Source organism: Eleutherodactylus coqui, chromosome 1, assembly GCF_035609145.1.
Source record: "Eleutherodactylus coqui strain aEleCoq1 chromosome 1, aEleCoq1.hap1, whole genome shotgun sequence".
NCBI lineage: Eukaryota > Metazoa > Chordata > Amphibia > Anura > Eleutherodactylidae > Eleutherodactylus > Eleutherodactylus coqui.
In genome coordinates, this window is record NC_089837.1 from 20,039,525 (window position 1) to 20,061,405 (window position 21,881).

General features: G+C 45.2%; 1 protein-coding gene across 7 annotated transcripts in view; it reads right to left on the bottom strand.

The window, feature by feature from the left end:
* Positions 1 to 21,881, bottom strand: part of OTOF (otoferlin) — a 362,878-nt gene that overhangs the window by 15,582 nt on the left and 325,415 nt on the right. For 3 of the 7 annotated variants that reach the window (XM_066594438.1, XM_066594471.1, XM_066594443.1), the window contains 4 exons: positions 16,762 to 17,146; positions 16,292 to 16,380; positions 12,138 to 12,236; positions 28 to 269 (listed from right to left, as the gene is read on the bottom strand). In XM_066594438.1, the coding sequence (XP_066450535.1) occupies positions 28 to 269; positions 12,138 to 12,236; positions 16,292 to 16,380; positions 16,762 to 17,146 (815 nt within the window). Of the gene's footprint in view, positions 1 to 27; positions 270 to 11,810; positions 11,910 to 12,137; positions 12,237 to 16,291; positions 16,381 to 16,761; positions 17,147 to 21,881 lie in introns of all 7 variants that reach the window. The other 4 variants (XM_066594448.1, XM_066594459.1, XM_066594452.1 and 1 more) reach the window with 3 other exon arrangements.

The window sequence follows — 21,881 nt, forward strand, 5'->3', positions numbered from 1 at the left end:
CCTTAGAGCATTTTCAAAATGACCTACCGAGGAAGTCATCAGCAGAGAAGTGATCGGCATCCCAGACCTGAAGAGTGAGACGTGCCGGAATCTTATATTCAGTCTCATCCCAAGAGAACATGGACTCTTTCTTGGAGATAACAATCTTCTCTTCGGCCACCAAATAGTCAAATGGAAAAATAAACCTCCAGTTGAAGTTGCCCTCACCAGTAAGGGAATGGTAATGGACATCAGTGTCTTGTTTATCCTCCTGCTGCCCTTTCAGCCACCTGAATATCCCACCCAAAGTCAACGCAAGAAAAAAGGTTAAATTCTTGATTTTTATATATTTTATTTCGAATTCTTACTAAATATAGAAATTTTAAGAATTGTTGTTGTTGTTAGCCATTTAGTCGTTCACGACCCTCGGCGACCCTAAAGTTGAGCTCCCTCCATGTTTTTCGGTTTTGCACGGCTTCTTTCAGTTGTCTGATAGCCAAGATATTTAAGAATTAGTTATCTGCAAAATTTTGCTAAAGTTCTAATACTGTATTTTAGATAACTACGAGGTGAAATACACTCTTTGTCAAAGAAAAATCCAGCTTCTAGAAGGAATGCAGATACATCCCAAGCTGATATGCAAATGATGAGTTGTGGTGTGATTAGATGAATGGACTTGCCACCTGAGACCCTAAAAGTGGCCCCTATAAATAGACTCTCAGAGGCCATTTGTGTGCAGTGGACCTTTTTTCTGCTTGTGTAGATCTTGATGACTACTAGACGCCTCTTTGATGCAATCACAGAGTTTTCACCTAGTTAACAGAGTCTGAGAGGGGCGCACTATTAGGATGTGAGAACCTGGATGGTCATATCGATTAATTGTCCCCCACCGGGGGACAGACTGTTATGAGTTGTTGGGACCAGTGGATGGGGACACAAGGTGACCGGGCTGAGGACGTCACCCGTATCACATCTTGTATCCAAGCCAGAGGTGGTACAACAAGGTACTAGAGCCTCCATGCTGGCCCGTGTCACATCTTGTATCCAAACTAGAGGCGGTACAACAGGGTACTAGAGCCTCTATGCCCCCTGTATCATATCTTGTATCCAAGCTAGAGGTGGTACAAAGGGGTACTAGAGCCTCCATGGCCACCCGTATCACATCTTGTATCCAAGCTAGAGGTGGTACAACAGGGTACTAGAGCCTCCATGCCCTCCCGTATCACATCTTGTATCCAAGCCAGAGGTGGTACAACAAGGTACTAGAGCCTCCATGCTGGCCCGTGTCACATCTTGTATCCAAACTAGAGGCGGTACAACAGGGTACTAGAGCCTCTATGCCCCCTGTATCATATCTTGTATCCAAGCTAGAGGTGGTACAAAGGGGTACTAGAGCCTCCATGGCCACCCGTATCACATCTTGTATCCAAGCTAGAGGCGGTACAACAGGGTACTAGAGCCTCTATGCCCCCTGTATCATATCTTGTATCCAAGCTAGAGGTGGTACAACAGGGTACTAGTGCCTTCATGCCTTCCCGTATCACATCTTGTATCCAAGCTAGAGGTGGTACAACAGGGTACTAGAGCCTCCATGCCCTCCCGTATCACATCTTGTATCCAAGCTAGAGGTGGTACAACAGAGTACTAGAGCCTCCATGTTCCCTGTATCATATCTTGTATCCAAGCTAGAGGTGGTACAACAGGGTACTAGTGCCTTCAGGCCCACCCGTATCACATCTTGTATCCAAGCTAGAGGTAGTACAACAGGGTACTAGAGCCTCCATGTCTGCCTGTATCACATCTTGTATCCAAGCTAGAGACGGTACAACAGGGTACTAATGCCTTCATGCCTGCCCATATCACATCTTGTACCCAAGTTAGAGACGGTACAAAAGGGTACTAGAGCCTCCATGCCCCTGGTATCACATCTTGTATCCAAGCTAGAGGCGGTACAGCAGGGTACTAGAGCCTCCATGCCTTCCCGTATCACATCTTGTATCCAAGCTAGAGGCGGTACAGCAGGGTACTAGAGCCTCCATGCCCACTCGCATCACATCTTGTATTCGAGCTAGAAGTGATACAACAGGGTACTAGAGCCTCCATGCCCCCGGTATCACATCTTGTATCCAAGCTAGAGGCGGTACAGCAGGGTACTAGAGCCTCCATGCCTTCCCGTATCACATCCTTTATCCAAGCTAGAGGTGGTACAACAGGGTACTAGAGCCTCCATTCCTGCCTGTATCATATCTTGTATCCAAGCTAGAGGTGGTACAACAGGGTACTAGTGCCTTCATGCCCACCCGTATCACATCTTGTATCCAAGCTAGAGGTAGTACAACAGGGTACTAGAGCCTCCATGTCTGCCTGTATCACATCTTGTATCCAAGCTAGAGACGGTACAACAGGGTACTAGAGCCTTCATGCCTGCCCATATCACATCTTGTACCCAAGCTAGAGACGGTACAACAGGGTACTAGAGCCTCCATGCCCCTAGTATCACATCTTGTATCCAAGCTAGAGGCGGTACAGCAGGGTACTAGAGCCTCCATGCCTTCCCGTATCACATCTTGTATCCAAGCTAGAGGCGGTACAACAGGGTACTAGAGCCTCCATGCCCACTCGCATCACATCTTGTATTCGAGCTAGAAGTGATACAACAGGGTACTAGAGCCTCAATGCCCCCGGTATCACATCTTGTATCCAAGCTAGAGGCGGTACAGCAGGGTACTAGAGCCTCCATGCCTTCCCGTATCACATCCTGTATCCAAGCTAGAGGTGGTACAACAGGGTACTAGAGCCTCCATGTCCCCCGTATCATATCTTGTATCCAAGCTAGAGGTGGTACAACAGGGTACTAGTGCCTTCATGCCCACCCGTATCACATCTTGTATCCAAGCTAGAGGTAGTACAACAGGGTACTAGAGCCTCCATGTCTGCCTGTATCACATCTTGTATCCAAGCTAGAGACGGTACAACAGGGTACTAGAGCCTTCATGCCTGCCCATATCACATCTTGTACCCAAGCTAGAGACGGTACAACAGGGTACTAGAGCCTCCATGCCCCTAGTATCACATCTTGTATCCAAGCTAGAGGCGGTACAGCAGGGTACTAGAGCCTCCATGCCTTCCCGTATCACATCTTGTATCCAAGCTAGAGGCGGTACAACAGGGTACTAGAGCCTCCATGCCCACTCGCATCACATCTTGTATTCGAGCTAGAAGTGATACAACAGGGTACTAGAGCCTCCATGCCCCCGGTATCACATCTTGTATCCAAGCTAGAGGCGGTACAGCAGGGTACTAGAGCCTCCATGCCTTCCCGTATCACATCTTGTATCCAAGCTAGAGGTGGAACAGCAGGGTACTAGAGCCTCCATGCCCTCCCGTATCACATCTTGTATCCAAGCTAGAGGCGGTACAACAGGGTACTAGAGCCTCCATGCCCACTCGCATCACATCTTGTATTCGAGCTAGAAGTGATACAACAGGGTACTAGAGCCTCCATGCCCCCGGTATCACATCTTGTATCCAAGCTAGAGGCGGTACAGCAGGGTACTAGAGCCTCCATGCCTTCCCGTATCACATCTTGTATCCAAGCTAGAGGTGGTACAACAGGGTACTAGAGCTTCCATGCCCGCCCGTGTCACATCTTGTATCCAAGCTAGAGGAGGTACAACAGGGTACTAGAGCCTCCATGCCTCCCATATCACATCTTGTATCCAAGCTAGAGGCGGTACAACAGGGTACTAGAGCCTCCATGCCTCCCATATCACATCTTGTATCCAAGCTAGAGGAGGTACAACAGGGTACTAGAGCCTCCATGCCTCCCATATCACATCTTGTATCCAAGCTAGAGGAGGTACAACAGGGTACCAGAGCCTCCATGCCTTCCATATCACATCTTGTATCCAAGCTAGAGGCGGTACAGCAGGGTACTAGAGCCTCCATGCATTCCATATCACATCTTGTATCCAAGCTAGAGGCGGTACAACAGGGTACTAAAGTCTCCCTCCGAGGGTTCTGTTCTCCTTTTGCTCTGATATTGTAATCACACAGAGAACGTTTCCCTCCAATGACTCCTTCTGGATTTTTTTTCGACAATCAGTGCATTTTAATTATAAATTTAAAGGGATTTCATAGAAACATTTTTGAAAGACCTCAATAATTTTATTTAGGATTTTCTATGATGTGTTTTGCTCTTATCCTTACCATAAAACTGTAAGTAGAGGTTTGTATGTTTCCATAAGCCAAGGAGCTCGTTAGAGCCCAGACCCTGGACTGAGGTCGGCCTGGTGGTTCTGAACCATTTGGTGCAGACAGTCCATGGGGATACTCTAGCTTACAATCAATGGGGCACATTGACTTGGGCTGGGGTTTTATCGCAGGTTAGGCACAACAAGCCACAAGCCTCTTAATACATTTGTGGCATCTGGTGGCCCCTCCGAGACTGAAAGCTACGCCAGCTACGAGCTAGAACAGGTTTAAGCTGTAAGTGACACCAGTTTCTGGCATAGCTTGTGGTAAATCTCATGGGTTGGAGGTGACCAGCCCCTAATAATAGGCCCCACCCACTTTTAAAAAAACTGGAGGGTCTGGTGTAAATGCTCATAAAGTTTCAAATTTTGGTGCAAGATGTTTTTTATGTGGATCCCACTGTGTCTTTAGGGCTCATACACAAGATCACATTATGGCGCCCTTTTGTAAGAAGAGGTTTCCATGTAGGGTTGGATTTTAACAAATCTCATCCAGGATCTGCAGCACATGCTGCGGCTCTTCAGCGCGGATTTCATCTCTTCAAATGTGGATTTTGCAAGAAGTTAGGAGTGGGTTGATGTGGATCTACACCTCAATCTACAACCGGATTCTTGCTATGGAGAATCCGTAACGTGGGAAGGTAAACTTAAAGGGGTTTGTTTTTCAGGGACTTTAAAGAGATAAAAAGTTATGGGCAGGGAATGTTGTAGAATAAATAAGCCATACCCCCCCCCCCCCCACCTTAAAGGACCCCCTAGTCCAGTGCAAGAGCCTCACTCCAAACCAGGTGTACCGCCAACTGTACATGTGACCACCGAGCCAGTCACTGACTTCAGCTTCGTCTGGGATCACAGTGGCTAGGACAAGGGCTCCTGTGCTGGACTGGGGGCCATTTAAAGGGAATCTGTCAGCCCGATCAGGCTGTCCAAGCTGCAGGCATGATGTTATAGAGCAGGAGGAGCCAAGCGGACGGATATATAGTTTAATGGGAAAAATTCAGTGGAGCTTGTATTATATTCATTTAAAGCTCTACTCATTCTGAGCTGAACAGTCCAGTGGGCGGAGCTATGGGGAGAGAAGCCATAGTGTCTGCTGAACACCGTCTTGTTTCCCCTCCACTTACTGTAACTTACTTGATACAAGAGTTAGATATTTTTGTTCAGAAGATTGAAAGGCCTGAAGAAGAAAAAGACGCCCTTGTCCTTCGCTCCGATCAATGTGCAGCCAGAAGGCCGACCAAATATGGACTTTGTCTTAAATAGAATCTTTTATCATCTGTTTTACTTCTGTAAATATATAAACCTTAAGAATACTTATAGATTATAATTTAATGATCTCAGATGGCGGCTGAGCAAGAGACCCGGAGAGCGACGTCACGGCGCGAGCTATATTTACTGATCAGTTACAAGTTAGAGTTATTCCACGTTAGGTGACTTTCATGTCTTTGTCTTAAAGGACGATATATTCTTTGGCTGGCTCACAAATAAACAGAATCATTTGCGATTTACACGAACAGCTCGTATTAACCCTTAATTTGGAATAGCAGGAATATACTTGTAGCATTACATTGTGTTAACATTATCAGTGATTGACAGCTATCTGTGTATGACCGTACATACAGGGGAGGCTGTCAATCAATGATAGCTCCTCCCACTGGACTGTTCAGCTCAGGATGAGCAGAGGTTTAAATGAATAAGATACAAGTTTTACGGAACCTCTCCCCATAAGACTGCCTGCAGACGGCCGGGTCAGATCCGCAGCGGGACCCGATCAGAGTCCCTGCAGGGACCAGCGCAGCACTCACCTGCTCCTGCGCCTCCGGCTCTGTGATGTGCCGAGTGCCGCCCAGCCGGCACATGTGCAGAGCGAAGCTAGCGGCCGGGGAGTGAAATAGAGCATGCCGCAATTTGTTTTCTGTGAGAGATTTCGCTTGGACTAATCGCGGCCGCCTGCATAGGATTGCGTTTTCTAATCCAATCCTATGGCAGCTTCCATGGGCAGAAATTCAGCGGGAAATCCCGCCTAGGAATTTCCGCCTGTGTGCAGGGGGCCTAAGACTATATATCAATCTGCTCAGCTCCGCCCGCTCTATAACCTCATGCCCAGCACGATCCAACTACAGACTCCCTTTAAGGAGGTGGGAGTGGTTTATTTTTTATTTTACAACATTTTTTTCTTAGTCCTGAAAAAACCCTTTAAGAAAAGTGAAGTTATTAAAGACTATTTTTATTGAGTTTTAAATTTTAAAATATTTTTTTTAAAAACTTTTTAAAAAATCTTTATCACTCCTAAAAGGAATAACCCCACAACCCTTCTATATCGGGACTTTTAGGCTTTACCCCATTATTATCTACAAATACTTCCTAATAATTAGATCTTTAGATTATTTCGATCTTTTTCCAACAAATGGCTTTTGGCCGATTGGAAAACCTGTTTCTGCAATAACTTTATTAGCTCTTGACATTGCAGTATTACACGCGGGGATCAGAGTCCCAGTATAATGACCCCCCTCCTCATCTTCACTGCACAAACCAATATTGTGCATCGCAGACATTCCTTTTTTCCCATTATTAATGCATTTTATGATTTTTTGTAACAAGAACAGAAACACATTTTTACGGACATCATAATATGCAGCATAGAAAGAACATTCTCCCCACGGGAAAGAAGCGCACTACAAATCACACGCTGCACAAAAACCCCATCATGCCCCACAGAGAAAGGGAACGGACACCATTAACCATTAGAGCTCATTTACTGCTATTGTCTCCATGTCCCCCGTTTGTAACATCTTAACCAATCAGAGGAGACTTGTCATTGCTATGGTTGGTTGCCACGGTTAAGGCACATTTTGCAGCATATTCAGTAAATGAGCTTTACCTTTAGAGGAGAAGGTAGAAATCAGGAGAGGAAAATGAGAGTCGGCATGCCATGCAAATGCTCCAGTGATGCGCTCCGCTTTACCCTCTGAATTAGCGTTCTTCAGGGTTAACCCCGTTGTTGCTGAAGGGGCTGCCAATGGCAGTTTACATCCCTTGCAGAAACAAAAAGGTGATGAAGACACTTACCTGGACTGAAGAGACCCGATGCAGAAATAACGGTGTGGTGGTAGCAGCCCTTCATCAGTATTACTGGTGCAAACACATGAAACACACTGTGCGCAGTCACGCCTGCTCCTCGGGGCATCTCTAGCCGGTGGGATTGTGTGGTGGGACCGGGGCTAGAAAGACCTCTCCAGTCCTGAGGGTAGGTGTCAGAATGAAGAGCCAACCAATAAACGTGAACAGACTGTGGAAACGTAGGGAGGGGCACGGAGGTTGTTTCCTTTCTTTTTGATAATTCTTTTCTTTTACCTTTTATTTTCCTTCATTTTAGGTTTTTGTATTTACTATTATTTTTCATTTCATTTTTAAGTTTCTTCAATTTAGCCTTTTTTATTATTTTTATGTATATTTTCATTTTCTTTTTATTTTAGGTTTCATTTTTTCTTCAGATTGTTCTTGTTGTCTCAGTGTTCCGCACTTACATCACACGCACTTCCTCAGTTTCTGACAGTTTTGAGCGATCATTTTACATTAGTTACTAATGGGCTAATTAGGCAATTTGAGCTTACTAGCTTCATTTGCATGTATTTAGAGAACAGTGGGTGGTCTGCTCTCTAAATACATGACCATTGTTCTGCCAAGGGCGGCTAGCTGCATACAATGTTATCAGCGCTGCCCGTGGAGAACTTAGCATGCGGTCCCTGCTATCAGGGACTACTGATTTCATGCTAACCTGAAGTCAGCGATGAACGAACAGTGCACGGTAAGTGCACAATGGGTACGCATTTACACGCAACAGCTATTGCTCAAAAGCCTTCCTTTGGATGAATTTTGAGCAATAAACGTGGCATGGAAATGGGCCTTTAAAGTTTTAAACATCCAACTAATTTCTTCAAGTACGGAAAATGCCCCAACATTTAATTTTCTTTTCTTTTTGAATTTTGTTTAGAATTTTCTACATTTTTGTGAAATTGTTGTAGTATTGGCAGTTTAATTGATTTATTTTATATAAGTTTACATCCCCAGTAATGATTAAAGATACCCCCGTCCACCATCAGGGCTAACGGATTTGCTCTTCTTTTATCATTTTTGTATCTAATTAGGCAGGCAATTGTGCAGTTGTGGGGGAAGGGGGACGACTATTCACTCTAAACTACTTTACTAAGAAAGGGATATTCCAATAAGTAGATGGTGCAATTTAGCTAGTATACCGCAAACCTTGTGGGGAATTGATAGTGAGTATGGGGCTCTGAAGCTGCATCACCTATTGCTACTGGTGGAAATTACCAGCTTTGTCTAATTTGCATACCATTAGACTACAGTGGCCATTACTAAATGGGCCATGATGGCAGATCCTAATCAGAGGCCTTTCCCAGTGATACCCTCTTTAAATTAAGTCCACGGGGTAAATTACTCCTTGACTATTGTGGCACTCTATCTGCATCGATCATCTGATCAGTAGCCTAGTAGGGAGACTCCCCCCTCATGCACTCTATCTGCATCGATCACCCAATCAGTAGCCTAGTAGGGAGACTCCCCCCTCATGCACTGCAGACTATTGGGGGATTATATACTCAGACACCTTCCTATATAGTATTGGTGTCTATTGTTATAACCAGAAGACTTACATTCTCATATCTGTGATTCATTGCTGGTTCCCATATTCCTGATGAACCATCAAACACGTTGAATGATGAATGGGAATACCGTGAATTGTGAACCATAGTTAAAATCCTTCCCCTTTGCAAAATTCGTACCACCACATTGGGGAACATCAAAAATATTTGACTATGTTCCTTATATGTAAGTCAGTTTCTGAAAATTTGAAAATTGGTGATGTGAATGAAGTTATCCGACTCCTCAGACTATTCCTAAGATTGTGTAGGTAACTTAGTGACAAGTAAGTCCCTGTAAGTGCATATTTAACCATCTTGGTCGCACTAAAAGGACACTACATCCGGCCACCGGGGAGGTAAGAGATAGAACCACTAGATAGCGACCATCAGTAGGTGGTGCTTGCCATGTATGGCGGACACCCTGCCCTTCCCCCTTGTGACACGGTAGATGCAGTGGCTTGTGGGGCCCTGGTTCTTTTTAAATAAGTTAATGATTTAAGATTCTATTAGAAGCATCTCTTCTGTGAGGGGCGGTAATGATTAAAGAGATTATCCAGTTAAAGTGGCTTTCCAAGTCCCCGGAAAGAAACTCTGTCCAGGAATCGGAGCGGGGAGCTACATCACCTGCAGTTTGTCTTCTGTGCCCCCGTCTCCAGGATCTATCAGACCCCATTATTGGTTGTCTAAGATGGCAGCTGTAATCTTCTGACCACCTGGTCCACCCACTACTGATTCACTATACACCCCATCTGCTCTTTGATTGCCCCATGATCACTACTGGCCAATCAGAGAGCAGCACAAAGTGCATCGGCCTACCAATGTAGCATGCATTAGGTAGTTAGAAAGTTGCTGCGGCCATCTTTGAGGTCAGAAAACAGCAGTTCCATGGCATAATGGAGCTGAGGACCAAGGACAGGTAATATAGCCTCCCCTCTGATTTTGTCCTGAGACTAGAGGAAGGCTTTAATTAAAATAAGGGGCAATGTTTGTGCAGGTAATATGCAAAAACGGCCCCAACGTTCAAGTGTTTCATTGTTGCAGCGGGGCATCCTGTCGGTCGATCATGGGACTTTTCTACGTCAACCAACCCCTTAGATGAAAGCCGACAGTGCCCGGTCATGTACCCACACCCAGCAGATCCTCTCTACAGTGTAGGTGCGCTGTAGGGAGCAGCAGGCAGTTTGTGATATCAGGGGTGTCCACAGGTCACCACATGGGATAGTGACAAGTCATTGCTGAGGCCCGGTGAACAGACCCCGGCGGTGGATCGGGCAAGTCTTGGTACAAGAGCGTCAGGAGGCTCCTAAGTTCAGCTTTACTTTTCTTGTGTTTGTTGTTACTTTAGATCATTGAAAGTTGTTTTAGAAAATACTGTACAACCGGACTCTAAATATTAAGACAACATATTATACTATTAACCCCTTAGTGACCGGCCTTAAGGATCACGCAATATTCATCAGGGCATGCAAGAGCCATAACACGTTGAGGTGGCCATAGAAGGGCTTTCTTTGGGGACGAGTTGTACTTGGTTATGGCCGCCCTCCGGGGTACATATAATGTGTGGTACAACTTTTATGACATCTTTGGGGGGGGGGGGGGAGGGGAGATGGAACCCCCCAGAGATTCCACCATTGTTCTTGGGTTTTGTTTTTACGGCGTCTCATCTGATCGGCACAATTACTTTTGCTCTGTGAGGGCTTGCTTTTTGTAGTTTTTTTGGACCATTTTGGGGCACATTTTGGATTGCTTTTTATCACATTTTTTGGGAGGCGAACAAAAGAAAAATCGTAATTCTGGCGTTAGTTTTTAAAATGACTTCTGCAGCGTTCACCATGTGAGATAAATAACAGAATATGTCATTATGGGTTGTTATAAAGGAGCCAATATGTTATTTTTTGCTTTTTTTAGTATTTTTGGTATTTTATCCATTTAAAACAGGTTTTTGTGAGGAAAAAAATGTATTTTTGAACTGGATTTTTTTTTTTAATTAAAAACTGGATTGAACATTTTTTACTCTATTTATAGAGGACTAGAAGATGCCATCGTTCGATAGCTCGGATAATACACTGCATTACTTATGTAGTGCATTTTGTTAAGCCTATGACAGCAGCCTGTTAGACTCTGCTGGAGGCGGGGTCTACTAGACTGAGTTACATGGCAGATGTGGAGACCTTTATCGGTCCTCCGGCTGCCATGGAATCCCACTGGAACCTTGCGATTGCATTGTGGGGTGTCGATGGGTGACAGAAAGACCCCTTTCCTCTGTCAGCTGCTTACATGCTGCAGTTGCGATTGGTTGTAGCATGTAAGTGGTTAAGTTGCCAGGATCTGAGACTCCTCTTCCTCTGGCGGTTAGAGCAGGAGCCCCGCTGTCAGTAGTCGGTCAAGCTCCCGTAATATGTGCAGGTTTAAAGCCTATTAGTGACCGCCGTAAAAAGGCGTATCGGCCGTCACTGAGGGGCTACATGAACACGTGATGTAGGCCACTAAATGTGAAATTGAGACCAACAACATAAAACCCATCATGATAATTAGAACAACGAGCTCTTCGTCTGTTGGAATTTTCAGCAAATCAAGAAGGTTGAATCTTAAGGCCATCATTTTATTTTTAATGGCAAACTAACAAATAACTAAATTGTTGAGACCCAAACCAATTGTTTATGCCCTCAGAAACTGAAGAGTAATTTCACGTGATCAAAATATCCCAACAGACCCACCACATGGCAACCCAAAGACGGGCTAGAGACGGGAGCGGGCCAGCAAGAGTGCAGCAGACCAGTGCAGTTCAGTGCAGTGAGGCAAGCAGCAATGAGTGACAGGGGATATGCACATTCGGTTCGCCCAGGGAGAAGGGGTAAGGCGGGTTAGAAGGGGAAGGGCTGTGGGTGTGAGGAGGGGACGGGCCGTGCATCATTACCCCTTAACATAGATGTCAGACATCTTCTCTCCTGTCATGAAAGCATCATCTTCTAAAATCACTTCATCAGTGTTCCAAATAATAACACGCAGCTCAAAACTAGTTGACAACAGCACGACCATAAACACCAAGAAGAGAGACAAAAAAATCAAACAAAAAAAAAGCAAAAAAAGCAAAATTTTTGTTATTCACGCACAACACGGAAAAGCGTAAAACCGGCAACAACAGCAGCATAGGAACCATAGTGTGCGCCACGAGTGTACACAGAAGCCCACACATAACACAAAGGCAGATCGGTGGTTGCTTTTTGTTTTTGCTGGTACCTACCCCCTGACAAAAATGTCACTAGACTTTTCTCCTGTGAAGTAATCATCATCTTCCAGTATAACCTCATCAGTATTCCATATTATCACTCTAAGCTCGTATCTGGTAAGGAGATAGTGAGATTAGTGAGACGTGGTGCCATAACCGGACGGTGGGAGACGTTGGGGCCGCTCACTTCTTGGTAGCCTCACACCGTGGCCTGAGGCTGAAGGGCTATGAACTTGGTGTCAAGGTCTGAAGTGAACTTGTATGGGGGTACTATATCCATGCTCCGGGGTTCTTTAGCGGTTTTCTAGCTCTTTAAAAGGTTTTTTAAATAACCGGGATGGGTCTTAAGATCTAGAAGAATGACTCTGGCATCCCCCACTCACATGTCCCCATCCCTGCCGGCTTCTGTTTCCACCACTGCATCGGTGATGTATTATCCCTATAATCAGGATGCCATGTGATCACTACAGTAGAGTAGAAGAGCCCCCCGAGGTCCAGGGTGCAGAGGACATGGGGGTGGCGGGGAGTTTTTGCTATTCTAGATGATTTTTTTCTTTCTTTTACCCGGCACTCTTGAGTCCTTCCCGATCAAAAAACATGGCGACACTTACCCGATCCTACCAGAAGTGATCCTGAGCAAGAATCACAAGTAGCACTTACTCCATATGTTAGTACTTAGTGGGGCTCCTTTGGCCCTAGGGACATTGGATGCTCTCCATGGCCTACTTTTACTAACGACTGATAGACCTCAGCTGGAATACATGGAGTAAATACTACTTCTGACTCCTGCTCAGACATCCGGTACGATGGTGGAGATGGTTCCAATAAACTTTGGATAAATCAGGGACTATTAATAAGATTACAAATAACAGTAACGTAACAATCACTGCAGAACCAATATATCTATAAACACTGGATGGCCACTCTTTTAGAGACCCCCTATCTAGTAACATTTGGACCTCCTTTGGCCTTCAAAACCGCAGCAATTCATATCAGATGATCTACGGTGTGCCAAGGAAACCTTCCCCGCACCATGACTGCACCTCCACTAGACCAAGCCAGAAGGGGTGCCTAATTCACGCTGCTTGTGCCTCGTAGGAAGTCGGTCAGTTCTCTGGATTTTCCCACAAGGTCATGGCTCTAATTTCCATACAGACAAGCGTCAATAGTGAAAGGGCCAGGAGCTGTAAAAAAGGGCCAGGAGCTGTAAAAAAGGGCCTGGGGTCTCTGATAAAGGGGCCATTCAGTCTATGTTTAACCCCTTTGTGACCACCAACACTCCTTTTTGGCTCCTTAATGGGCTCTAAAGGCCGGGTCCTCTAATAAAGGGGCCATTCAGTTTATGTATATATTATATAATTTTTTCTTGTTTTCAGGAAATAGCAGCTATAAAATAATCTAAATAATCACATTTGTGGTGTCTAATAATTTTTTATAATGACAAGTGAATAATTATGCCAGAATTTTACTTCAAGTCGCCTTCAGAGTAATATGTAAACAGGTCAGTTTTTCTGGTTTAGGTAACCATGATGCTTTACTGTAAGTGCTAAGCATGTGGTTGGCGTGGCCATGACTGAATCACTGATACCGTGTTTCCCTGAAAATAATTATATTAATTTTTGCCCCAAAAGTGGCACTAGGTTTTATTTTCGGGGGATGTCTTATTATACTTAACTAGCAGGCTCGGTCCGGGTCCTCCCGCGTCTCTCCGAAGCTTCAGTGTGTCCTGCAGTCCTCGGCCATTCATACAACAATCACTTCCTGGTTATGGGAATCATAAATCCCGCCTCCAGGAAATGATGGCTGTAATTGGTTCTTCACTGCTCAGCCAATCAATGCAGCGCTCGATGAACCAATCACAGCAATTGCATTTGTTCATCGAGCGCTGCATTACTTGGCTGAACAGCACTCGAGAACCAATCAGAGCTATTGTTTCTTGGAGGCGGGATTTATGAATCCCGTAACCAGGAGGTGAAGTGAGTTTCTGTGGGCGGCCGAGGACTGCAGGAAGCGCACCGGAGCTCCAGAGAGCAGCGGGAGGGACCCGGACCGAGCCTGCTGGGTAATGCATTGCCTATCATTTCTGTCTTTGCATTATTACCACCAACAATGTTGGTAGAGCGGACACGTAGCCGGCACATACAGGTGATACAAAAAAATAAATATACATAAGAAAAAAAGGTTTGAATTGGGGGCCTAAAAATCAACTTACCTGATGTGGATTTAGATAGAAAGTATTGATGTGTAAGAGAGTGGAAGTGTTCTAATACCTCTATGAGTATTCACACAATTGGTCAATGGGACATGATTCCTAAAGTCCGATTCTGACCCCAATAGTGGAAGCAAAACTAATGTCCATGAAAATGTGGCCAATCAGCAGCAGCCTCAGATTCAGGTCAACAGGACATTAATCTTACAGGGTCTGAAAGCCATTTGATCGTGTGGCCACCCTGACAGCGTGGGGCAAACCGGAAATGGTTGAGAACAATGTTCATTGACCAATGAAACATTTGATAAAATTCCTGAAGGAACATTCGTGTAAATGGGTCAATCAGGCATTTAAAGGTTTGACCCTTTAAAATAGTGCTGAACTAGCAAAAAATGTAAAAAAAAAATCTCAAAAAATTCTAATCAACTTATGTTTTAAATTTGGGGGTCAATGCCTGTGATATGACATCAGTGTGCAAGGTAGTCATTAGCCCACAGCATTGATGTAAGCGAGGCATGATCTCTGCAGGTAAGTCAGGAGATTAGTTTTTTTTACATTTTAGCCATCATTTTTAGGGGTCAGGAGACTCCTTCAAGGACAGATCACAGAGGTTATAGACAATAGGGCACCACTATACAATAAAAGGGTTTCTTTCCACTAAAGACATCTACTCCCTATCTCTGACTGCTGATGATTCGATCGCTGGGATCTCCAGTGATTCAGAGGTCGTTTCACCCCAAATACCCCATGTGAATGGCGTGTTGGTGCGCATACATGACCACAGCCACGTTCACTGCAATGGGGCAGAGGGAGATGGAAGCGCTGAGTTGTCTTCCTCTATCTTCATTCACATCAGGTATTCGGGGTGTGCCGATCTTGTGGACCATTACAGTCCCAGTGGTCGAACTTACAGTCTTCAGAATCAGTAGAGGAAAAATGATAAAACACAGAAAAAAATAGACTTGGGAAACGACTGTTAGTGCTGAGCGAATCCAAACAGGCGAACCCTGTTTCTGGTCAAACATTGCTAAAAGTGTAATTCGATGCAAAGCCGAACCTCAGGCGGTTCATCTTGACCGAAACCACTAAATTCTTGTTCTACTTAATCCTACTTTACAAAAGAAGGAAGCAAAAGATGAAGAAGGAAAAAAGAGAAAGGAAATAAAAAGGAAGAGAAGCAAAACAAACAAGAAAAAAGCAAAAGAGGAATAAGAAGGACCAGAAGGCGAGAAAACAGGAAGTAGAAAAAAGAAGGAGGAAACGGGAAAAGAAGGAAAGAGAAGAAAAAGTAGAAGAAGGAAAAAGAAGAAAAAAGGGGAAAGAATCATTTTCTTCCCTTTTTCGTCTTCACTAGTAAAAACCAATATGAACTTTAGTAACCCGCGTCAGGCAGCTGCTGCCCAGCCAGCAAAGACCATGGGGTGCAACAAAAGGAGACATACAAAATGAGGAGGACATATAAATGAGTAGTTAACGCAAGAATGGAATATTGTGTTCTGGTTGTGTAAAAGGGGCGATTTGCCACACGTTTTGGTGTACGTCCTTGGATTCCATATTAATCACTGAAAATGACATCAGATGGAACCTTCGTCAGGATGGTGGGCTTCCTTTATTCAAACAGAGACCAATAAGTCTTACTTTGAGCAGCTTTACATTTACGGGCAAGAATAGCAAAGTCAACCACAACTGTGAGTAGCTGCTAAGGAAGAAAGAGCGGGTCACTGCATGGGTGGACAGTGCGGCTCAGGGGTGACCTGATCATCATGAATGTGACACTAGGACAATACAGAGACCTTTCTAATGTCTATGACAAGGGGACAACCATTACATCTAGCAGTCCTATGATATTTGGAGGTGATGACTCTGAGAGTTGTTTTATGTCTGACCACACTGAGCTGAGGAGCGGCTCATGGGGTATAGGCTCCTACATTTTAGTTGTAATATGAAGACTTTCTCTTACCTTTTTGGCTTCCTTGGAGAAATATCGATGGCAGGACCTGGTGCAGGCATGTCCATCGGGAACATGTCCACCCACATTTCTAAACGACCCTGAACAAAGCAGACCCCAACAATCAATAGATAAAGTCCGATAAGAAAAGTCTCCTTGTAAATGGGCCAATGAATTAGCGTTTGTGATATGTTTTACCCCTCTAAGATTGTTGGGAGATAGGGAGGCCATGCTTAGATATGGCACCTGTGACCAAAAGAGTTACACCAACTCATTATACTGGCAATAGGAAAAGTTAAAAAAAAATCTCTGGTGGCGACAGGAAAACCCTATAATTGTCAAGAAGCAGGAGAAGCAGTTCAGTGCCCAGCCCCCTCTTACCATGGATGGACCCTATGGCATTCATATGTTCTGTCTCTATGGTATGTACATAACAGACATACTTCAGGGAACATGCCTTGTCAAGAAACAGTTCATTTTACCTGCTCAATTCCTGGTTTGTCTGGATTGAGGAGTGGTCGAGTCTCCACGTGTTCTGGAATCAACCTACACCCAACCCGAGGGATCTCCTCCCAGTGGTGGAGCACTGACAGAGCTAGATGTTCATCGGTCTGTTTCTTCTGACCTGAAGTTGTAACAGCAAAACATGGAATAAGACAATGTAACCCTTCAGTGGAGCCTAAACCCGTAACTGCAACAAACTCACCATTTTCATCTTCAATTTCTGTGGGGCCAGTGAAGACACGATTCAAGACTTTGACCCGTCCTCCGGGACCAAAATGTGGACCATCAATCTTCCCTTCCTTGCAGAGTTTGGAGAGGATTTGTGTTGGCTTCATGGGATCTCGCCACATATTATAACCATGTCTGGAAGGGACACAAGAACTTGGGAATAGTAGATGAACCCCAAAACTGGAGCGGAGATCATTTTGGACCATTCATTATGAATTAAGAAGGGGTTCAGTTGTCAAGAAACACACCAACGTCTGGAAGGGATGAGCGACCTAGAGAAGATCTCCACAGAAATTCATTTATTTTTTTTACATTGTTGCACTCAACGTCCCATAACTTTTTTATTTTTTCATGAGGCTACTTTTTTGTGTGACGAACTGTCATTTTTGTTGGTACTATTGTGGGTTAGGCTGCCTTCATACGGCCAAGAAAATCGCGCAAGATTTGTGCGTTATGAGACTTGATGCTGCAGCGCCCGAGGAGCAGGCCCACAGCCGAGGAGACAGCAAGTTAAAGGGCATACCCTTGTCACGGGGCTCTACCATTTCCTCCCCTACAGGTAGCTCAGGACCCGACCTCGTTACTGCTGGCAGAGATCCCGGGAAGGGGGTGTAGACCTGTAATTGTCACTCGTGACGCCACCGTTCCTTCTCCTGGGATGGATCTTGTAAATGAACAAAATAGTCCACACACAGAAGGGTAACTTTTCTGAACAAAACCGGGAACGGTCGGTATGGTCCGTTTAAACTCCTTAACACAGTCCATAACAAGTGCAGAAATCACAGCATACAAGACTTATCTCTCACGGTGAAGCTTCAGCTTCCTTCAATACCCCCAAGTAAGCTGACTAGAAAAATTATAATGGGGCTGTGTCTCCTGTGACGGATAAGACAACAGACAGACACTGGTGTAATTAGTGGAGAGTAGGGTGTAGCGTCTAGACCTCCTGTCTCACTCAAACACATCATGCATACGCAAAAATTTACTTAAAGGGGTTGTCCCACGAAAGCAAGTGGGGTTCAGCACTTCTGTATGGCCATATTAATGCACTTTGTAATGTACATTGTGCATTAAATATGAGCCATACAGAAGTTATTCACTTACCTGTTCCGTTGCTAGCGTCCTCGTCTCCATGGTGCCGTCTAATTTCAGCGTCTAATCGCCCGATTAGACGCGCTTGCGCAGTCCGGTCTTCTCCCTTCTGAATGGGGCCACTCGTGCCGAAGAGCTGGTCCTCGTAGCTCCGCCCCGTCACGTGTGCCGATTCCAGCCAATCAGGAGACTGGAATCGGCAATGGAACGCACAGAGCTCACGGTGCACCATGGGAGAAGACCTGCGGTCCACCGTGGGTGAAGATCCCGGCGGCCATCTTCGCAAGGTAAGTAAGAAGTCGCCGCAGCGCGGGGATTCGGGTAAGTACTATCCGTTTTTTTTTTTAAACCCCTGCATCGGGTTTGTCTCGCGCCGAACGGGGGGGCTATTGAAAAAAAAAAAAACCTGTTTCGGCGCGGAACAACCCCTTTAAGCGCAATCAGCGGAAACTTTACTCCACATACGCCAACCTGCACATTAGCATGTTAACATTATAACCTTACTTTAACTTTTTGGAAATTAAGTTATGCATTATAACCATCTGCCTTACTTTGTTTCGCACAGGAGAACAAAACTTTAAAGTCCTTTTGGGCAATTTAGGGTCAAAAAGTAAAATAATAAGTCCCAAACAGTTCTGGAAAGCAAGTGAGTTCACAAAGTTCTTTAGCACCACGTTACCTTCTGTGTGAGTGGGACTATGGGCTCATCAGATTCTGATTCTGCGGTGTGGCCTGTGGGGATCGCACTGCTGCTCCAGGAACGGATTCCTAGCAAAGGAGCAAAGTGAGGGACTAGCACGCATAGCCAAACTTACATCACAGTCCTCAGAAGCGTTGTCCTCTCTTGGGGGGAATGGCTCAAAACAGTCGGCAGACTGCTGTCGCAGTGCAGACAGATCCATAGGGCTAGAGTCCACCTTGTCGGTATAAAAAAAAGTAACGTTTGTGTCGCCATATTCCACTATAGAAGGTTGAAGGGACTGTGGCAATGTGTCCTTTAGAGCATGGTTGTCCTGATGGGCCAAAATCCATAAAGGGTAGTACGATTCCACAAATCCGTCGTGGGTCCAATGCTTCTGCAGTCCAAATCCTCTTCCTGGAGGGGGAGAAGTTGGCGGACATGTTCCTTTGTACTAGCCTTCATGCTAGTGGATTTCTCTGTGCAGGTTGGATAGTAGATGGCCTTGTGATATATGCCTCCTCAATGGCAAGGGTGGTGGTTGCAGTAGAGGCAGGAGACAAAGATGAGGCTGGAGCAATGGCTAGCGCGGTCGTCACTCTCTTCTCCACAACAGGGTCAGGACGTTGCAGCTCCTCTATTCTCTTCTCGGGTGGAGGTGAAGAGGAAGGAATACTGGGTAGCAATTCCAGCAACTCTGACTCTTCACCCCAGTAAAATCTCTGGAGTCTTGGCAGTGGGTATCCAGCTGGAATCCCCTTCAGCACTCTGGTCACCATCTTGCCTGCAGAGGTGTTCTCGGTGGTCTCTCTGGTGGCTTCTAGAATCTCACTCTCCAATCCTAGTAGCCCCTCCCCTGAGTGGTCTTCAGCACTTTGCTGCTGCTGTTCCGTGGTGGGGTTATCCCCCCTACTTTTCCCACAGCCATGGCAGAAACTTTGTGGCTGGAAAGTTTCTCAGGCTTTCCTGTCACTTTAGAGAAAGAAGGCTGAGCGACATTTCGATAGTCCAAAGGTTGTTTTGTATCCTCTACCACAAAATCCAAACTGGGCAGTTCCACCTTGTCGTGTAACACAACACAATTTCTCTCCAAGTGATAATGCATCTGGGGTACATATAAACTTGGTGTGAACAAAGAGTCCTTACTTTTTCTCTAAATCCTGTAGGTAACACGGCCGTGTCTCTCCAATTTTCTTCAGGCTTAGCGGACCCGCAACTTTATCCTTTTTATTTTCCTTAGGCTCAGAGGGTTGGAGGGATGTTGTCCTAGGCTTTTTAGAAGAGCTCAGTGGGCTTGGGAGATATTTGGACTTGTGTCTCCTTCTCAGGCATATAATTTTCCTTCCGTGTCTGGCAATGGCAGAGGTGTCACTTCAGCGTTTCTAGGCAAGGGGCAGAGGAATCATCCTGTTCGTGACGCCAAAGCTCCATCCCTGCAGGGTCCGAGGAGACAGGCCCGCAGCCGAGGAGATAGCAGGGCAGAGAGAATAACCTTGTCACAGGGCTCTACCATCTCCTCCCCTACGGGTAGCTCAGGACCCGACCTCGTTACTGCTGGGGTAGATCACTCGTGACAACACTGTTCCTTCTCCTGGGATAGATCTTGTAAATGAACAAAATAGTCCACACACAGAAGAGTAACTTTTCTGAACAAAACCATGAATGGTTGATATTGTCCGTTTACTTAAACTCCTTAACACAGTCCATAACAGGTGTAGAAATCCCAGCATACAAGACTTATCTCTCACGGTGAAGCTCATGGGGTAATAAACAATCCACAGGCCAAGTACATATAAACTTGGTGTGAAGAAAGAGTCCTTACTTTCCTCTCCCGGTAAACACTTTCTCCACCGGTAAAACACTTACACTTGCTTTCTTTCTTTCTCACTAATAAGCGGTTCCTTTCCTTGGTAGTCAGAAGTGGTATAGAGGACTCCTGAGGAGTGAGGCCCCAGGCGGAGCGGTAAGCAGTCGCTCGGCTTACTCCATGCTCCTGACTCTCAGGCTGACTAGACCAGTGATGTGACCACAAATTATACATTTTCGACCCAGGACAGAACATACCAGACATTAACTATTTCAGTCCTGCAAACAGCAATACACATACTTCAAATGCACTCTACAAACAAGACACTGACAAGACAGCGAGACAGACATAGAGCATTCTGGAGGGGCCCCATTAACTCCGGGCCACTACAATGCTAAGCGAGAAACAAATTCTGTCTGGCTGCGTGATCTCGCATCGTGGCTCCATTGTTTTCAATTAAAGCAATGGGAGAACTCCGTGATCCTCTGCCATCCTCTGCAATGGCTGTGACAGCTGCGGCGGAGGATCCCTTCATCCCCGAAATGAAAACAGCCTCGCACCTATGGAGCTTTCACATGGTGGCTAGTGCGATATCGGGTTGTGAATATCACCCTCGCCCACGTGAAGTTAGCCTCACATATGGCTTTTTTTATCACTTTTGTTGTGGTTTTTGGGAGGCAAAATGGGCAAAAAAAAGCATTTCGGCTCAGTTTTTTAATTTTTTTTAATAGTTTTTCTGTGCAGGATATAAAGTGTGTTCAACTTATAGTACGGGTCATTACGAAACAAAGGGGGTAATTGCACAAAAAAGTTTGGTTGTTTTTACTACTTTTAATGTGTTCTTTTTTACCCTTTTTACTTACTTTTTTATGTCCCTGTAGGGCACCTGAACCTGCGATCCTATGATCGCTCTGATAATACTTCGGTACTGCAATGCATGATAAAAGGTGTATTCAATTTATTATGGATGCAAGGATACCAAATATGGGTGGTTTTAACTTATTAACTTTTTTTAAAACAAAACGGGAAAATTATCAAAAAAGTTTTTTTTCCTCCATTTTATTTTCCTTTTTTTGTGTGCCTGAAGGGGACTTGAACCTGTGATGCTATAAGCGTTTTGATAATACACTGCATTATCGCTTATCATAGTGATCACAGGCCATGACAAACCTAGACACTGTCTGGCATATGGCTGCCATGGCAACCCTTCAGCCCTCTGCGATTACATGGTGGGGGGTCAATGACATCACAGAAGGAGTGCCCTCCCTCTATGAACCCTTTACATGCCGTGG